At 37.2% G+C, this 18,933-nt stretch overlaps 1 protein-coding gene across 37 annotated transcripts in view; it reads right to left on the reverse strand.

Moving 5' to 3' along the window:
- TCF4 (transcription factor 4) overlaps positions 1 to 18,933 on the reverse strand; it is a 339,804-nt gene that overhangs the window by 49,367 nt on the left and 271,504 nt on the right. For all 37 annotated transcript variants that reach the window (XM_081097247.1, XM_081097260.1, XM_081097252.1 and 34 more), the window contains one exon: positions 979 to 1,084. In XM_081097247.1, coding sequence (XP_080953373.1) covers positions 979 to 1,084 — 106 coding nt within the window. The remainder of the gene's footprint in view (positions 1 to 978; positions 1,085 to 18,933) is intronic.

The following is an 18,933-nucleotide window of genomic DNA, read 5'->3' on the forward strand; positions in this document are numbered from 1 at the left end:
TAGCGCAAGTAAGGACATCTCATGGCACTTGCCAAAGACACACTCAAACAAGGCTTCCACAGCCTGGCAGAAAGAGTTAAAGTTCTGCGTACAGGGGATCTCGGTCAATTCCATACCTGAATTTCAGAGTATTAACTTGGTAATATGATCATTGCGCTCTGACAGGAAGTGTCACAGACACATCAGGAATGGAGCTTAGCTGCATCCTCCAAACTCTATTCTTACAGCAGCTGCTGTCATTTCAACCATCTTGGTCTTTTTTCAAGCAGTAGACAGGGGCTGTGCTATCAATGGCAAGACTATAAACTCAGGGACCACACATCCATGGTAATTTAGTCAAAGACGCTGGCCAGTTAGAAAAATAAATATGTTTTTTCAACCACAAAGCTATAATATTCTGCATTTGTCGGGGAAGAAAACTGGGTGTTTTGCCCTACATCAATTAGCAAGCTGAATAAAGCTTTGGCTGTGATGAAATGATATTCCAGTTTTCAGATAGGTCACTTCATTGATCCAAATGAGATGCTTGTTCTTACCTATGAAACAATACGTGGCTAAAATTTTAATATAAAGTTATTTATAATAACAAGTTGTCCCCTGGTATGTTAAATCCAGGATGCTCAAAATATACACTGAGTCCAAACACTTCGAAACACATACGCACACTCTTCTTGAGGGTGAAGATGCTGAAATGATTAGTCATGGAAGAGCATCCTCCAAGACATCGGTTCTTAGTAAAGCAAACCAGCCTAAGCTTAACTCATTGTTGCTGCAGGGGCTTTCATTTAAAATACAGGTGTTAGTAAGTTTTAAGTCGTTTATTTATTTGTAAGGAATGCATGACTGTCAGTATTCTATACTTGTCTACTATTCCACTTCTTGGGTATCAGTTCAGCAGTCACTTGCCTCATACATGGCATGACAAGACCCAGGAAGACACTTGGCAGTGATTTCTGGTTAAGAGAAGAGACAGCTTACCTTGCATGAAGAAGGAGCTAGGGAAAGTGCTGGCTGCTGGTTTCGAGGAAGGGTAGCCTGGCGAGTCCCTATTGTAGTCGGCAGTGCTTGCTGATGGAGCATAAACCTGAGGAAGGAGAGGCGATTTAGTTTGGCTGGCTGCATTGACCAAAGCGTTCAAGGTCCACAACATATAAGAAGCAGGCACACAGTGCTAAATGTCTACCATTGAATGTCTACCATGTGCATTCTCAATCGATGAAAGCCTAGAAACACTTCTCCTTTCAGAAAAACAGAAGACAACCCCTTGCCCCCAAATACTCAGTACATTTGTGTGAATGGGACACCTGGAGTGATATTTTCAAGTCACAGGCAAGAATATGTCTAGTTATAAATATGTTATATAATACCAATACGGTGATCGTGGGAGTTTAAATATCCTTTCTTTTTAAAAGCATAAGTGGCCCAAGAGTACATGAAAGGTAAAAACAGAAAGACATGCACCAAGCTTCTCCCATTTTAAAAAAATTTAACTTTTCTATTGCAGTTGGCATTCAATATGCTATTAGTTTCAGGTGTACAGCATAGTGGTTAGACATTATATAACTTACAAAGCTTCTCCCCTTTTACTCTACCTTTTAATTAAAATTTTCACTTGTGAGAGAGAGAAAGAGAAAAGAAATACACTATTCAAACCAAAGAAAGTGACAAATATGTCTTGGAATATTATTCCTATAGTGCCAGCTTTTTGCAGAGATGCATGGACAAGGCCACTAAGAGCCAGGTCTACACAGACCACCAACGATCAGTGTGCAAAGAAGGGGGTAGCCCTCCTTTATAGTTCTTATTATATTTCTGTGTGCAGTTAACTTAAAAAGTGTGCCAAAATCCCAATTTGCTTACATTTGTTTACTAATACTCATGAGATCTGGGGAACTGGGTCTTTATAAAAATAACCAGTGTATTTTTCTCTTTAGATTTCCCTTAAAGACGACAGCATACTGGAAAGGCATAAATTCATAAGGTACAGTTTAACTGTAATTGATTTTCCCCTTGCCTTTTTTGCTAAATATAATTTTTTAAATCCCCATTTTCGTTTTCTCCAGAAGTTCCTCTCTCCAGATGGTGGGGGACTGAGCACTGTCGTCCTCCTGAGGAAACGGAAACCTTCCTCCTCCATTTTGAAGCAGCAGCGCTCACAGAATTGGCAGTGAGCCCATGTGAGACTCACAGGTCACAGTACAAGAAAGAGAAATTCACCAATAAAAAGGCAACGGCAGGGTTACCAAAAAAATGAAATAAAATAACTCCCCCCCCCTTTTTTTACAGCACACATCAAATAAACACCCTACGATAAATTATATAATTGCTCTCAGAACACCATGAATCACAAACTAAGTATTAATATAAGGTTTAGAATTTCACAAAGGATAGGTCCACAGAGACAGATGTGGGAAAATATGCATACACATACATACATCAAATAAATGCTACATATGCCCCACAGTGCCCTTGAAAATTGGGAGGTCCTGGAGATTGAACAAAACAAAAACAAACCAGAAAAACCCATGTGCAATTTAGAAAACAAGGATTTTTCCTGCACCATGGTGGGAGAGAAGCCATATATTTCACAGGCTATATTTCATTTTCTTTTTAAATGTTCTTCATATTTTAAATGTATAAATAGCTATTGGCTTCTATTTTCAAAGGCCTTACAATAAGGGGGGAATTTTTTCAAATATATTTAAGGGACAAAAAATAAAACTTAAGCCAGGAATCCCCAAACAAATTAATACTCTCAGTTCTGCAAAGCAAAACCCAGTATTTTCTTGAGAACTATACAATTAACAGTTTCAAAATGCTCCTAAATGTATTCGGAGAAGGTCTTAAATGTAGGGTAAAAAGATAAAAGAAAACATTACCTTCTAGAAAAGGGGGAAATTGGAAATTAGATCATCTCATTCCAAGAAGAAGAGTATGAGCATAATATGACTATAATATATCTATCTACAGGCCATTAGCCTGACAGCTATTTGGCCAGCCAGTGTTAATATATAGTACTACGTGTTATCACCAAATTTCAGAAATTAATATATTTACTATAAAACTGAAAATAAACTCTAACTCATTACTAAACCATATTTTAAAATAATGGAAATAACTCACTTTAAGATAATAGTTGAGTTTTAATTATATATTTCACTACATTATCCTTAAACATGTACTAGTATATTATTATATCAACATCATTTGATTGCTCCTAAGAAGGTTAATTTTTCCCTCCTAATTTGGATGGAATTATTTGTTATTTCTTTTGTGAAATAAGGTAAAAACTTTGGTAATTTTGTTCATGTATAAAGAAGTTATGTTGATTACCAACTATGATCAAGCTTAAAGATCTGTGGGTAAGATCATTTACTCCAAATTAATAAATGCTACCTGCATGAAAAAGAATATCGATGTGATTAAAAAAGTTCTTAGGGCATCTTTTACCATCCAATTTGTTCTTCTGGTGCTGTAGCCAAATAATGACTCTTTAGACAAGACACAAATCTTTGTTAACAAGAAATGGACCATTATTTAATGGCTTTAAAAAAAAAGGAAATTTCTGCATATTTTATAAATTTTCTTTACAACATAATGTAAAGATCAGGTACAATGTCATTTACAAACTTCATCCTTGTCACTGAAAAAGTAATAAGTGCTCTATCTATTTGTTTATACAAATAAATATCACACAGAACGTATACTTTTAAAAGAAGAAGAAATAAAAATTATTTATTTTAACTATAAGAAAATTCAATAAAGAAATGATCAAAGCAGCTGCTAACAATATGTGACTTGATCAAGCTGCACCGCTATCAACTGCTCTTTATTTTCCACCCTTTAAAGGTTACTTTCTTTAAAAATAGAGACAGAGGTATCAGATAATATTGGTGAAAACAGAGTGATCATAATGTTCATACTTCAGTTATCCTTCATGTTTTCATCTTTAACAACCTAGATGATCAGTGAGCTGCTTCATTATTTTTAGTTTAGTCAACTATTTTGCCAATTTCTCAACCAAAAGGCTTCAGAGGACAGGTTTCAATAAGGTGTTCAATAGAGATACTAAATTCAATAAGAAAAACTCATGTCATTTAATTTTTTTTAATTATTACTATTCTATGCAAATAGAAAAATGATGTGCACATTTGTTAAATAAGATAACTTTTTATTTAACAAAACAATAACAAACATCAAATAGTTGGAATCATTTTTAATGACTAACACCAGAAAATCAGTACAATGAAAAATAGAATTAAAATCCCAAACTCTAGTTCAATGTACTGAAGTGACTCTCCACGAGTGAAACATGAGGAAAGACTAAAGGGAAACAAAAATCTACATTTAGTTTTTCTCTGATATGGTAGCTTAGATCAAGGTGACTTTTGGCATTCTGATTCCTCCCATAATAGTGACTGAAGAAGTGAAAAATTTTTGTTGCAAAATTGGGAGTGGGGAGACTGGGCCATAGCTTATAGGCGACAGCCTTTTAATGAACAATTTGTTGAATAAAAGCTTCATGGAACACTAATAGCAAAGTATAGTTAATATTCAAAGTAAACACTACATCTTTTCCTTACAATCCTGAATTTAAATCAAAACCATGAATATAAAAATCCTGAGTTTAACAAAGCTCTCTAGATAAGATTAAACCCTGAACTAATAAAAACAATGAATGTTTTCATATTTACTTTTTGTTGTACCCGTAGAAGTATTACTATTGTACATTAGCTGTCCCATCCAATGGTCCTGATTATCCTTTGTGCAGCCATCAAAGAAACAATAATATGACACATGCTTTTAAACTAGAACCTCTGCCTATTAGAAAAGAAGAAAACTAAGCCAAAAAAAAAAAAAAAAAGAAGTGAAGGGAGTAGCAGCTTCTACTTTTTATAAATTGAAATTTATAATTATCAATACAAGGCTTATTTGGCCATAGTTTGTAGAAATATTCTTGTGGGGTCTCATAATTACCTTTAAGAAAATAAGATATGATATGGTATATTCAGAGTGAAACTAGAATATGTTAATGGTATTTGCCTCCTGAAATGGGAAGCTAAACTGAGGAGATCAAATAAAGTGGCTACAGCTCATGTACAATGGGTGATAGACAGTGAATTACACAGTACACCTTTAACATTCCTTAACATTACTACCCCTTTGAGATTCTGCACATATCTCAACATATAATTTCCAAAGAGAACATGTAATTTCCAAAGTTCAGAGTAACTAAGACAGTGTGATCAAAACTTTCAGACCCTTAAAAAGTGGCTATCTGCTCCACGGTGAATAGAAAAGAGCAAAGCAGAATTATGCCTCAGACTCCCAAGTGCCAGCGAGGCTCGCTTAGCAGCTCAGACCGTGGGAGATTTCACAAATATTCTGAAGTGTGGCAGTTAAACACTCAAATGCCAAGAGTTTGTAGTGTGTGCCTGATGTTTTCAGACCGGGGCATAAGCTTTGAAGCTTCCTAGCATCTAATGGGAAAAAGTTCTTAGATGATCAGCTCACACTACTCAGGCAACTAACTGGATTGGACCCTCAACTCTTACAATATTGTTTGAAGGACGTGGGTCACAATAAGAGAAAAGAACGGCCCAGGGGCGGTGATCCCTCCAGTGTAGAAGATGTAAATGGACACTGTAATTGGTCTATGTGACCAAGTTAAAGATACTAGTATATTGCTAGCTGATCCATAAAGCAAGGGGAAGATGTACTTAAAAGAGACAGTCTCTCGGTAATACAGAAACAGGTTTGGCAGGATAGGAGAAATTACCCAACTCTGGAACCAGATCAACTCTTTTCAAATTCCAGCTTTCCCAATTAGTTGTGAGGACAAAACAAAGCAATTTATCTCTCAGAGCCTCAAGTTTCCTTTGTCAAATGAGGCTATCCTATTCTTATTGTGAGGATCAGAGACAATATCTATTCAGCATTAGTACTAACATATTGTAGTCACTCCATAAATGATAGTATTATTTATATCTTGTTGTAAGTGCTACTTATTGCTTATAGCTATTTTTAACATGTCTAGAATGGAGCTGTTCAATATAGTAGCCATTAGTACTATGTGGTTATTTGAATTAAGCTGAATTAAAATTAAATAAACTAACATAATTAGTCCCTCAGTTGCAGTAGCCACATTTCAAATGTTCAGCTGCCACATATGGCCATTGGCCATCACACTGTACATCACCAACACAGAACTTTGGACCATGGCAGCAAGTTTATTGGAAGTGCTGGTCTAGAGACATGCTTGTCTGTGAAGAGACCTACTGGGCATGCACATCACCCTCCATTTCAGCATCTATTTGCAACAATGCCAGCTTGTTTAAGACTTCCTGGTCCCTTTAGGCTACAAAAGCAAGAACTCTTCTGGTGGACTAGAGAGAGAGGCAAATTTCTACATACTTATCCCTAGTACCTAGTATATAACTGGTGTGTAATAAATGTTGGCATTATTGAATGGCAGGACAATAAAGCTTGAACTGATTTTTAACACTTTCTGATCTTGTGTGTTCACAAAATTGGTAACTGATTCCCTCCATTCTACTCTTTCTTTGTTTTTATTACTTTTTCTTTTTAAATCTTTTTGTATCACTTCTTTACAGCTGTTCCTTTCTTCTTCCACCTGCTACCCACTGTCCTGCCTCTTGGAATGATATATTTAAAGCTCAAGTAAGTTCAACTTCATTTTACAAATGAGCAAAAAGAAGACGCTAAAGGAGTTACCCAGGGGCCTAGACAGTGCTCAGGCTCCCGATTTCTTGTGCAGTCCTCTTGACACTCTCCTTCCAGAAGTCTTTTTTAGTTTTATAACTTAAGTATTCTAATGAACAGTAACATGGCATGAAAGGTTGATAACAGGTTCAAGTAACAGTTGAAATATGTTCTTATATGGTTTAAAGACAAAATGAGTAACACTCAAGGGCTTATAATAGTGACATAAGGCAATATACAATCTAAGAGCACAAAACAGACAAACTACAGAAATAAAAATTATTCACCTGATATATTCTCAGTATAGTTACCAAGTCAAGAAATATTTACTAGTGGAAAGTGATCCTACACTTCATTTCCAAGTGATGGTTAAAGGCTGGTTTGCATTATTATCACATAAATAGGAAATCTGTTTAGAGATAACACATGAATGTGTGCAATATATTGACAGAGAGATATTTAATTATAAATGGAAATTTTTGGGGTATAAGCGGTTGAAAAGCCTATACATTTAAATCAGTATAGGCTTTCATAGGAAGTAACCAAATAGTTTAAGTTTCCTAAAATAAATCTAGTAGGAAGAGTTTTGCTCCTCAAACTGTCTTTATTGCTAGTCTTATTTTTTTCACAATTATAAAAAATGTGTAAAATCTACCATTCATGTATATGATACTCATATTTTATTTGTGCTAACAAATAATGACCTGTCTTCACTCTAACATATATTGCAAACATATATGAAAGTGAATATGTATATAATCTCCATAAAATAAATTCCTCAAATATGTAATATATTTAGAATACAAGTTACTTTAAACATATATATCCATATTTCCCATCACAAATATCACATATAATTTTTCTACCCTTCTAAATACCAGTTGAGTTTCCATGATCTATTAATGAGTAAATTAAACCTGAAGCTAAACCCAATAAATGAATTAGAGCCAAGAGTTTTATCCTTCTCAGACACTAAATTTCCTTTTCTGTGTTAAGAAGAGTAAAATGGTAACAATTTCAATCCCCTTATTTGTTCATATATTTACTGATCAAATTATATAACTGAAAGATATAAAAAAGACCCAAAAGAAAGCAACAGGAGGAGAAGCAGGGACCTGAATGTTCCGAGACATCAGGAGTTGTGTAAGCACACACGATGGGCAGACTGGGCCCAGGCACTTCTCTGCCAGCCCCCCGAGCCCACACAGGCTCAGTGGAGCTGCTGTAACAAAGTGAGCCTGACCCATTAAGTGTGTGCCTCCTGTGTTCATTATGGCCAGGCAGCTCTATCATGTTCTTCTTGTCTTCAATTAAAAAGGTAAGGATATTCTTATGTGTGTTTTTTTTTCTTCTTAAATATAGCTAGCTGCGATGTATTTTTCAAAACTCTAAATGAAATTTCAAACTCTAAAAAAAAAAAAAAATTGGAGTCCATGTAGCCTTTGACATATCTAGAAATTTACAAGGAAGAAAAAAATCCTGCTTCAATTAAAAACAAACAAAAAAAAAAACCACTAAGGCAGAATCACTAATAATTGCATAACAATACTATAGGGATTTAAATCTACAGAGGCTCACTCAAACTATATCGCAGACCTAGAGCGTTTCGTGATTTTTTAGTTGTTTTCACATATTATCCTATAACCATCTCAGTAATGTATGCAAGAAGTTAGCAATTAGGAACAAAGAAAAGAAGTAATTTATTATGGAATCACAGCTTCGCGCTCGCCAGATCTGGAAAAGGACCTTATCCCAATGCCTGCCAGCCCCAAGCGCTTGTCACAGTTGGCATGACAAAATGATGACAATGATAAAAATACTAACAGTTTACTTACGATATGCTAGACACTATTCCAGCAAAAGTGTGCATATAATCACTTTGTCTTTACACTAATCCTATTTATTATCAGATCAAATTCACAAATAAGGAATTTGAGGCACAGAGAAGTTACCTTGCTCAAAGTCATACAGCTAGTTACGTGGAAAAACTGGAATTAAAATCATGTCTTTTGACCACCAGTCTACCACATTTCCTCTTGATAGCTAAGGCTTCTTTCTTGTTAGGGTAATCATGGAGGCCTACCAGAACCCAGCTTTGTAGAGTGCTGGGTCCCTACACTTCCTGGCCATTCTGCAGTCCAGGGCCTGGGAACACTGTTCTCCCAGAAGAGGATTCTGGGTGATCCCAACCAGGAAAGCACGAAGGAACTTCCTGTGTCCTCCTGCAAGGAGGATCGTCCATCTGTCTTCCAGACACAAACCTGAGCAAAGATTCAGCAAGTATTAGCACTCCTATTAAAGGTACTGAAGACAGAGAGGTTAAGGAATCTGTTGAGCGGCACACCTGGGTTTAGTGGTGAAATACAAAGACACTAAATTGATAAAAAGTACCATATTATTTAAAGCATTCACGTGAAGTGTGAATATAGTCCTAATGTGTACTCGCCTCTGGCTACAAATACTTCTTTTTATTTTTACACCTGCGTTTCTCGTGCTCTTGGCTCTTCCTGAGCAGACACTGTATGTTTGCTATTACTTTCAATGTGGCGTATCCCAGGAATGTCCACTGCTAACATTTTGAGTACTTGGCCATGGCTGAGGATGCCTTCAGCTGGTCAAATTACACCTGGCTAAAGAACTCTTTGAAATACTTAATTGCATAAAATGTGGTTCAGGTGAAACCTGACTTCTTCCTGGTTACATTCTTTTTGTTACTTATTCATGTGAGAATTGGCTTCATCGCCAGATTCAGGATTGGCACAGATAAAAGACTGGATAATAAGCACATCACAACTCTTTAATATATTCTAACACCCCAACTGTTTCCGAGCTTTTATTTATTAAATGTTCATCAGCAATTAAAGGTAATAGTAAGGAGAACATGACTTATTAGTTCAATTAATTATTATCTCTAGTTATCTTAAGTCATAAACAGATGTAGTACATTATTTATATCTTTATTTACAGCTACACATCAAATTCATGATTGTCCATTTTTCTAATGGATCACCTCCCATCTCAGTACTACTTCTGCCTCTTTGGCTACCAATTGTTTGCTTTTTTTTTAGATAACAACTACTGCTTATTAGGAAGTGTTGGAACATAAAAACAGTGTTGGTTATACTGCCAATAAATAGCTCTGTGACCTTTGCAGGCATTTTTTTTTTTCATTAATTAATTGAGGGCAGCATGTCTTTCAGATGACAACACATTCTAAGATGTTATAATAAAAAGATTTAATTTTAGGTTTATTCCAGTGCTAATCATCACTGTTTCTCATGTACTCTAGTCAATACTTAAGAAGGCCTGGTAAGAGAGTCAATCAAAGAAACAATAAGCTTAAAAACAGTGTAATGAAAAAATGTGCAGGTGCACTGTGTGTGTGTGTGTGTGTGTGTGTGTGTGTGTAGTACCTGGCACAGCACAGGCTCAAGTAGTTCTAAGTGCACATAAGAATGAATGAATAAACACATCACACACAAGATACACGTCAAAGTAAGAATAACATCACACTGGAGAAAGATAAACATTCATTGTGTCTGACAAAACAGATTCATTCTAGTGCTTTTCACTTCTCAATGTGTTCTAAGGCTGAGCTTTCTTTGGAAGGTGAAGGCAATTATGAATAATAGTCCACACTGAAGATTTCTCAGAGTACCATTCCCCACCCTTTTCTCTTTGAACCCAAGTCTAAAGGTTGATGCCTGTAGTCTAGTGCTAACATCCTTTACTGGATGTTAATAGGTGTGTCTTTTACACAGGGATCTGAGCTCTAATAAGTTTGGACACCACTGAAATAAGTAAATTACTGCAGAACTTAATGTACATCACTATAAGGGGCAAAAGCTTGTATCCCCAGAAAAATTCCATGGTCACAAATGCGCTTGTCAACACATCTCCAATCACCCCACATCTTGGGAAATAGAAATGCTGCTACAGTTTGTTAGCAGTTACTACACTTCCATGTGATGAAGTCTTAGATCTTTTCTCAATTATTAATTTTGAAGAATGAGAGGAAAAAGGAGAAAGCGGGAGGGTATGGTGAAGGCTTTATAAGAAGGGGAAGCAGAACCAAACAAACATGCTGATTTCTTTCGAGTCTGGCCATGTACTACCCTTAATGTGTCATTCCTAGCCCTCCAATCCTGAGTGTCTTTACTGCTGTGTTTGTATATAATCGCCAGGGATGGCCAGAGAGCCATCGTTCCTAAGCACACATTCCTCCCCAGGAAGCAAGAATGATTAGGAAGAAAATTGTGTGAGATAAAAGCAGAGAGACACACTTTCAAGAGCAAAGACCCAAGCAAGAATGAAAAGATAGTGAGACAAGATTCTAACAGAGATCGACAAGACAAGAGGAATACTCAAAGAAACATTCACAAAAGGGAATACATGCTTCACTGGATACCTTCTTTGGCCTCGAACTTAATTGTATACAAGGAAATTTGCTGAAATTCTTTGATTAATCATTATTAAAAGTTCCTACCTTTACAGTATTTTAAATTATAAAATCTGTCCGCATCCATTATCTTACTTAGTAATCAGTTCGAGAAAGATTATCTATATAAAGCAGCAGTTCTCAACCTGTGGGTTGCGACCCCTTTGGAGGTCGAGCGACCCTTTCACAGGAGTTGCCGAAGACCATCCTGCATATCAGATATTTACATTACGATTCATAACAGTAGCAACATTACAGTTATGAAGTAGCAACGAAAATAATTTTATGGTTGGGTCACAACATGAGGACCTGTATTTAAAGGGCCAGAAGGTTGCGAACCACTGATAAGGGATCAACCCTCTCACCCCTGTTCTACACTAGGAAACAGAAGCTGAGGAGAGTAGGTGCCTTCCTTCCCCAGGGGTCACATGGCTCTATGAGGGCAGCAGAGCAGGTCAGAACCCAGGTCTTTTCACTCCGAATCCCAGGTCAGAAGTGTTAGCACCTGACCAGAATGCCCTTCCAGACCACCTAGGAATCTGGAGATCAAATTTCCATATTAGTAAATGAGACCTACCCATTCGAAGTATAGTTATGGATGAATTCTACGCTGTACTTTGAAGCATCCAACTTAATTCAGGGTGCTTCATACATATGCCTTCATCTTCTGCTTACCAAGAGGATTGTTATGAACAGTGAGTTTCCAATCTGGTGAAGTTTTGAACAGGAATCTCTGCCATAGTACACTGTAAAATTATTACCCATTCTCCCTTTCATAAAGCCAAAAAAAAGTACAAATTATCTTTCTTTGTCAAAACATATGGCTCTAACTACTTTCAACTAAAAACAAAAGCATGAAATAATTACCAAATGTATGACTCTGTGGCACAGATTGAAGTGAAAAAAAAAGTATGCAAATTGTCAACATCTATATCCAATCAACCATTTCTCTATCTAATATCCATTCAAATACCTGCTCCTCCCCCATATCCAGGGCAAACTTTTAGGTGAAATCAGCCAGCAATATTTCACTGGCTTAACTCATAGCAGAGCTTCTAGCTAGCACAAGGCCAGGTGCTTGGGTACATTTAAAAAAAAATGAAGAGTCCAGAATTTTCATTACTGGCTAGTTGAGAAATTTCAGATGTATAACTAGCAACTAGAAAATCTCAGAAGAAACGTTTTGTATGTTTAGACAAAATAAATATAACTTTTTCTTTATGCAAAAGAAATAACCCATTAGGATAGTTATTTTTTTTTAACCCTCTCAAAGGAGGTGAGAAAAAAAAAGGGCAACAATATTCTAATAAAAATAGCTCATATCTTCAGGCACATTTAAAATATAATTATGTTGACTTTCTCTAATATTTAAATTTCAGACTTTTTTCACTTTAAAACTTCTTAATTTTAAAGATATACAGTTTAAAGATCTGCCACCTCTATTATTGTTCTGGAATAATAAGAGTATAAGTAAATATGAACAACAGTAATTTCTTTAACAATAAAAATTACAATAAGAATGTAATTTATTTCCAAGAAATGAAATCTCTGATAACTAAATTACTTTGTTCAAGAATTCTGAATGTCTAAAATAGACATAAAAAATCCAGATGATTGCTTAACATTAAGATAAGGGAAGCAGTTTAAATTCTTAATGTTGATGAAATTAATGAAAAAATGTTTTTACATGAAAAGAAATACAGAAGTTTTACATAATAAAAGGCACAAAATTGATGCCTTTTTCCCCTTGAAAACTAGTGTGAAGTGAGAACTTAACAGAAATATACAGAAAGGTTAAAAAGGAGGAGGAGATGTTTTCTTTTTTCTGGTGGAGAAACACCCATTAAATACATGGATGGGGCAAAGTAGGTTTATAGTTGCCAGTATACAAAACACAGTTTATTCTTGCATTATACTTATTAATTATTAGAGGCCCAATGCATGAAATTCATGCAAGGGACTCGGCCCTCCCAGCCCAGGCTTTGTCCAGAAGGTTGTCCGAAGGACATCTGGAAGGTCGTTTGGCTGTCTGGTCTAATTAGCATATTATGCTTTTATTATTATAGATTGCATTTATTTTTTTGTTATCATTGTAAACCTACTTTTGCTCATGCCTGTATATAATTCTTTGATTACATAGTGAGGCCACATTAGGTTGTCTGCCTGGAACATTTTAATCTCTAAGTAGATCTGGGCTTTTCTCCAAATCCTTGATAGATAGATAGATAGATAGATAGATAGATAGATAGATAGATAAGTGTATAGTGTGTATGTGCATATTTGTGTGTATGATAAAATTAAAGGTTTATAAAACATGGCAGCAGGGAGATGGGAAGGACCTGTTTAACGGGTATGGGGTTACCTTTATGAGTGATAAAAATGTTTTGGAACCAGACAGATGTGGTGGTTGCTCAACATTGTGAATGTACCAAATACCACTGAATCGTTCACTTTAAAAAGGTTTTTTATGTTATGTAAATTTCACCTCAATTAAAACAAAACAGTGCAGCAGGCCTATAATTTATCTGTTGTCCTTCACTCAAAACAATATTAGTGAGGACCCATCTGTAGGGAAATGGTATTCCAGGAGCAGAGAGCACCTAGGACGGCCATATTTGCTAGCAGTAACCCTGTCACCAGTTGCCAGATAGAAAATTTAGGTAAGTAATGGAGCCATTATTGGGTGATGAGGTTGCTTTTCCATTGAAATAAAAATGTTCTTACTGAAGTCACTTGTGATCTCTTTGTTGGCAAATTCAATGTTCTTCATTCTAGTAAGTAAATGAACTTATGACTCTCCCTCATTGTCAGAACTGTCTAAAGCAGCGGTTCTCAACCTGTGGGTCGCGACCCCTTTGGAGGTCGAACCACCCTTTCACAGGGGTCGCCTAAGACCATCATCGGAAAACACATATATAATTACATATTGTTTTTGTGATTAATCACTATGCTTTAATTATGTTCAATCTGTAACAATGAAAATACATCCTGCATATCAGATATTTACATGATGATTCATAACAGTAGCAAAATTACAGTTATGAAGTAGCAATGAAAATAATTTTATGCTTGGGAGTCACCACAACATGGGGAACTGTATTAAAGGGTCGCGGCATTAGGAAGGTTGAGAACCACTGGTCTAAAGTGACACTGTCTCATTGTCTTAGGTAAGATAACCAGCTACAGAAATGGTCTCTAATGTGCCCTAAGGAGCAGGAGACCATCTTTCTTTCTTTTTTTTAAAAAATATATTTTATTGATTTTTTACAGAGAGGAAGGGAGAGGGATAGAGAGTAAGAAACATTGATGGGAGAGAAACATCCATCAGCTGCCTTCTGCACACCCCCTACTGGGGATGTGCCCGCAACCAAGGTACATGCCCTTGACCAGAATTGAACCTGGGACCCTGCAGTCCACAGGCCAACGCTCTATCCACTGAGCCAAACCGATCAGGGCAGGAGACCATCTTTCATGTTTTAACTGTCATTTGGAAAATACATATCGTAACTTTTGCACTACACAGACATTTGGTGCAAATAAAACAAGACTGTGCGCTGAGAAAACACTTTGAAGAAGTATGGACCTCGTTTCTCATTTGTACAGCATGTTCAGCACCCTGGTCAGAATTAAAATTTATTTGGATGACGATGAGTCTGTTGTTTTCTTCTTTAACAGAAACCTTCTTGAAATGTGGACAACTTGTTTAGCTCCTTTCTCTAACAAGTACAAATAGCAATGTGTACTAGTGGTAAAATATAAACAGGATTATGGATCAAAATTTCTTTTGGAAAAGATGGAGCTCAAAAAGTTTTAATTGAACATATTTAATATTCTAAGCTTTCCCAGCACTATACTTTAGAAATCTGTAACTTCTATAAATTACACAAGTTTTAGTTCCCATAAAATACTATAGGCTCCTTGGGGCAGAGGGTGTAACTTAGAGTACACTCAATGCAATTATCTTGCCGACGACAAGTGTCCAAAAAACATTTATTAAACCAACGAGGGAAACAGCCAAAGTGACAGAGGACCAATGCTTTCCTTCCGTCACAAAGTTTACACGGCAGATTTTTATAGTATTGAAGTGCCTTACGGAACTACAGTTCAAGCCATCTTTGTTGAGAAAAACTACCCTCAGAATCATAAATGGCTGAGGTATCACACATGAGCATGAGTCTCTATGGATTATCAGGGAAAAGATGTCATGTGGAGATAACACAGATGTAAAAGATACTATGCTAAAATTCCACAGATGTCCAGCACTGGATGTGCAAAATTTCTCACAGAACGCATCCATATAGAATTTATGAGCATTTCTGACTTGCTATATTTGTGATATCTGTTCCTTAGTTTCTGTGTCCAGATTTTAAAAATAAAGATTGCTTGAAATGATGACAGTCAGCCTGTGACTTAAATTTTCCAAAAAAGATCGAAAAATTTAAACAGAAGTCATAGGCAGGTTAAAAACACACATTTTACTTCATGATGTTTTCTACTATTTCCATTTGATGGGTACTCAAAAACAGACTGGACTGTGATAAGGAGGCATAACACAGAATTCAGAACTCCAGCTGCACTCACCACTTAAAAAACCCTCCCTTTGCAGCTGCCATCTAATTCCTTCTTTTCTTTCCGGGGTCTGTTCAGGTCCCACTAAACCTGATTGGTCTGTACAGCTCGTTTTGCCCTTTGCATGTCTTCTAGCTTGTGTTACTGCCTTCTGTTTTATATTTATGGTCTACTTTCCCAAATATGTTCCCATTCCCTCAGGGGGTGTCTCATTCTCTCCATCACTCTCTCTGTCTGGTAGATAAGATGCTTGATGCTCATTTTCTAGTGATGATGATAACGATGACAATGATGATGGAAAAGCATCTTGCTGTGCCCTTTCTCCACTTCTTTACTTTCCTTCCACATCCACTCCTCCAATGAAACTGCTCAAGAGTTCCTGGATGCTGCAGCCAAATGTCACTTTTATCTCTCAGTAACATCTGACACTGTTGACTATTTCCTCCTTCTAGTCAGATCTTCTTTCCTTGGCTTCTGTGACGATGTCTTCCTGATGTTCCTCCTATCCCTCTGGACTTTTAAATTCAATTATCTCTTGGGCATACCCATTTGAAGGGCTCCTCATTACATTCACGATAAAATCTAAACTCCTTAATTGGGTGCACAAGGCACTTTATGATCTAGCCACTGTTTATCTCTTCAGTCCTCTCTTACTATTATCCTTATGCACTAGGATCTCTAGCCATTTTGAACTACTTCTTTATAATGGGACATGCCATTCTCTTCCTTGACCCAGTTATTACCCTTGCATTTTGTCTGCTTAATTTCCATTCATCCTTGGACCTCACTTCCTCCAGGACAACTGGGAGACAGGTGCCCTTCCTGTGTCTACCTTTAGCAGCCGTACTCCCCCGCGGGTGCATTATCAGACTAAATGTAGCAGTCAACTCCGTGTCTGTCTTGTTCTGAGCTATATTCCAGCACCTGACTCCTGTACACATTCAAGCTTCTTACTATTTGAGTAAAGGAGTTAGGAAAAGCACATTAAAATGTCTTTAAAATAACCATAATAACTCCGCCCCAAATAGGAAAGGTGAAATTTACTTCTCTACAACTTCAAACGGATAATCTCAGGTAATGGTGTTAGTCCAAAGAATAGATAGCAGATTCTGCCCAAGTGCATGTCCATGACTTATTTCAGTGGGAGGAGCCTCAGCTCTGTTTTTGGCCCCTAAATTCCCCTGCGGTCTGCTTCTGTACTTAAAGCCAGATGCCCAGAACAAGATATCAAGGGGAAAGGACTCCAGAGCTCTAAGTAGGCTGCGGTTGTCCCAAGACTTCGAATCCCTAATATTAGCTCTCTTGAGTGCAATGTGGGAAAGCAGACTTGCACTACCTTCAAGGCCACAGAGCTCAGCAGTGACAAAGAGCAGGAGCTCTTAAGTCATGATCTGGGCTTGACAGTGCGTGGCTGGCCCCCACCTTAATGTCTAGAGAAGAAAGGCACCTTTCACCTTGAGGTTTTCACCTGTGGTGGTTTATCCCTTTGATTAAATGGGCAGCATCAACTTCAGGGCCAGTTTCTTTCTTTTTTTAAAAAAAATATATTTTATTGATTTTTTTACAGAGAGGAAGGGAGAGAGATAGAGAGTCAGAAACATCGATGAGAGAGAAACATCGATCAGCTGCCTCCTGCACATCTCCCACTGGGGATGTGCTCGCAACCCAGGTACATGCCCTTGACCGGAATCGAACCTGGGACCCTTCAGTCCGCAGGCCGACGCTCTATCCACTGAGCCAAACCGGTTTTGGCAAGGGCCAGTTTCTTAATAATGCTTTTCTTCGGCTATATACACATTCCACCCAAGAGGGCCATACTAGTATGGCTGTTTCTAAGGTGACACGATCTGTGGTATTTTCTAAAATAATCTGATATGAACCAACTGGGTGAGAAAATGCTAAGATCTGCATCTCCTTGAAATGTGATGCTATTTTTGAGCTCCTCATTGAAAAAATGTAAACTGCAAGTAATTAAGGGTGGGTGGGGGGCATGCGGGGGCTGGTGTTAGGCACATGGTAAACCGATCTGACATGGGACTGGGAGGCTAATATTAGGAATGGGTAAGCCACGCCGGGCTTTGTGTTTGTTCAATGTCTCATACTATTTTTCAAATGTCATGAGCTCAGCAAAACCCAAAACACATTTTCTCAGCATTTCTCTCTATTTTTTCGGCCCATATGTATTTCGAGACGAGTCCAATTCATATGTTTCTGATTTATTTACATGCAAGTCATCAGAATGTTGCTTTGTATGAACTATTTGATGTCCAGGAAGCCTGTTGAGACCTCTTTCCTTTGAGGTCCCCCTCCCCCCTTAGGATCAGGAAGCCATGATTTGCAAATAGAAGAAAGAAAGAAAGAAAGAAAAAAGGAAGGAAGGAAGGAAGGAAGGAAGGAAGGAAGGAAGGAAAGAAGGCAGGCTCATCAGAATCCGCAATATTTTTTCCTCAAAGATTCAAATGTTGTTCAGAAGGTAGATGGCGTAGTCTGAGTACAACTCTACAGCCGGCAGGCTGCATTTTCCTACTCCTGACACTACCCTTCTGGATGTTAGTAATGCCTTCCTTGTGGACATAAAAGCACATATTCGCAGTGTATGAACAACAGCAGATCCTAAAGAGAGGCGATGAGCTCTTCAAAGATTAAGTGAATGGATTCTATAACGTGGTATCTAGGCCCTGGGGGGCCGGGGGGTAGGCAGTTAGCATCCAGAGATGAAAGCAGTCATCATCTTTCCAGGAGAGTCCTGAAATAGCGCCATTTCCCATCCCACTAGAAATTTCGCAGGCATTCTCTTTCCTCACGTTTTAAAAGTACCCTGGATTCAAGTGCGATCTGGTAGTTGTTTGCATACATTAAAAAAACCAGCATAACATAATTTTATAAATATTTCTCCACTTGTGAGTAACTACAAACTAAAAAAAGAACACCAGCACTTTTCAGGACTTCAAGGACAGCGTTAGTTTGAGGATCCCTATGTTCATCCTTTTGACAAAGCAAGTTTTCTTTCCTTTAAAGAGGATTAAGACACCACATATTAAGCACATGTAGGGGACAGGACTTTTCTCCTTTTAGCATTGTTGGTGTCTATAAATTCAATAATTTAAAAGATCTGATAGACTGCTGTAGTACTTTAGGAAGACCACATCAGATTTTAATAATAGCGGATTTTTTAAAAGAAATAATATATAAAACAGGTTGCC

This window comes from Myotis nattereri (genome assembly GCF_964212035.1).
Source record: "Myotis nattereri genome assembly, chromosome: 8".
NCBI lineage: Eukaryota > Metazoa > Chordata > Mammalia > Chiroptera > Vespertilionidae > Myotis > Myotis nattereri.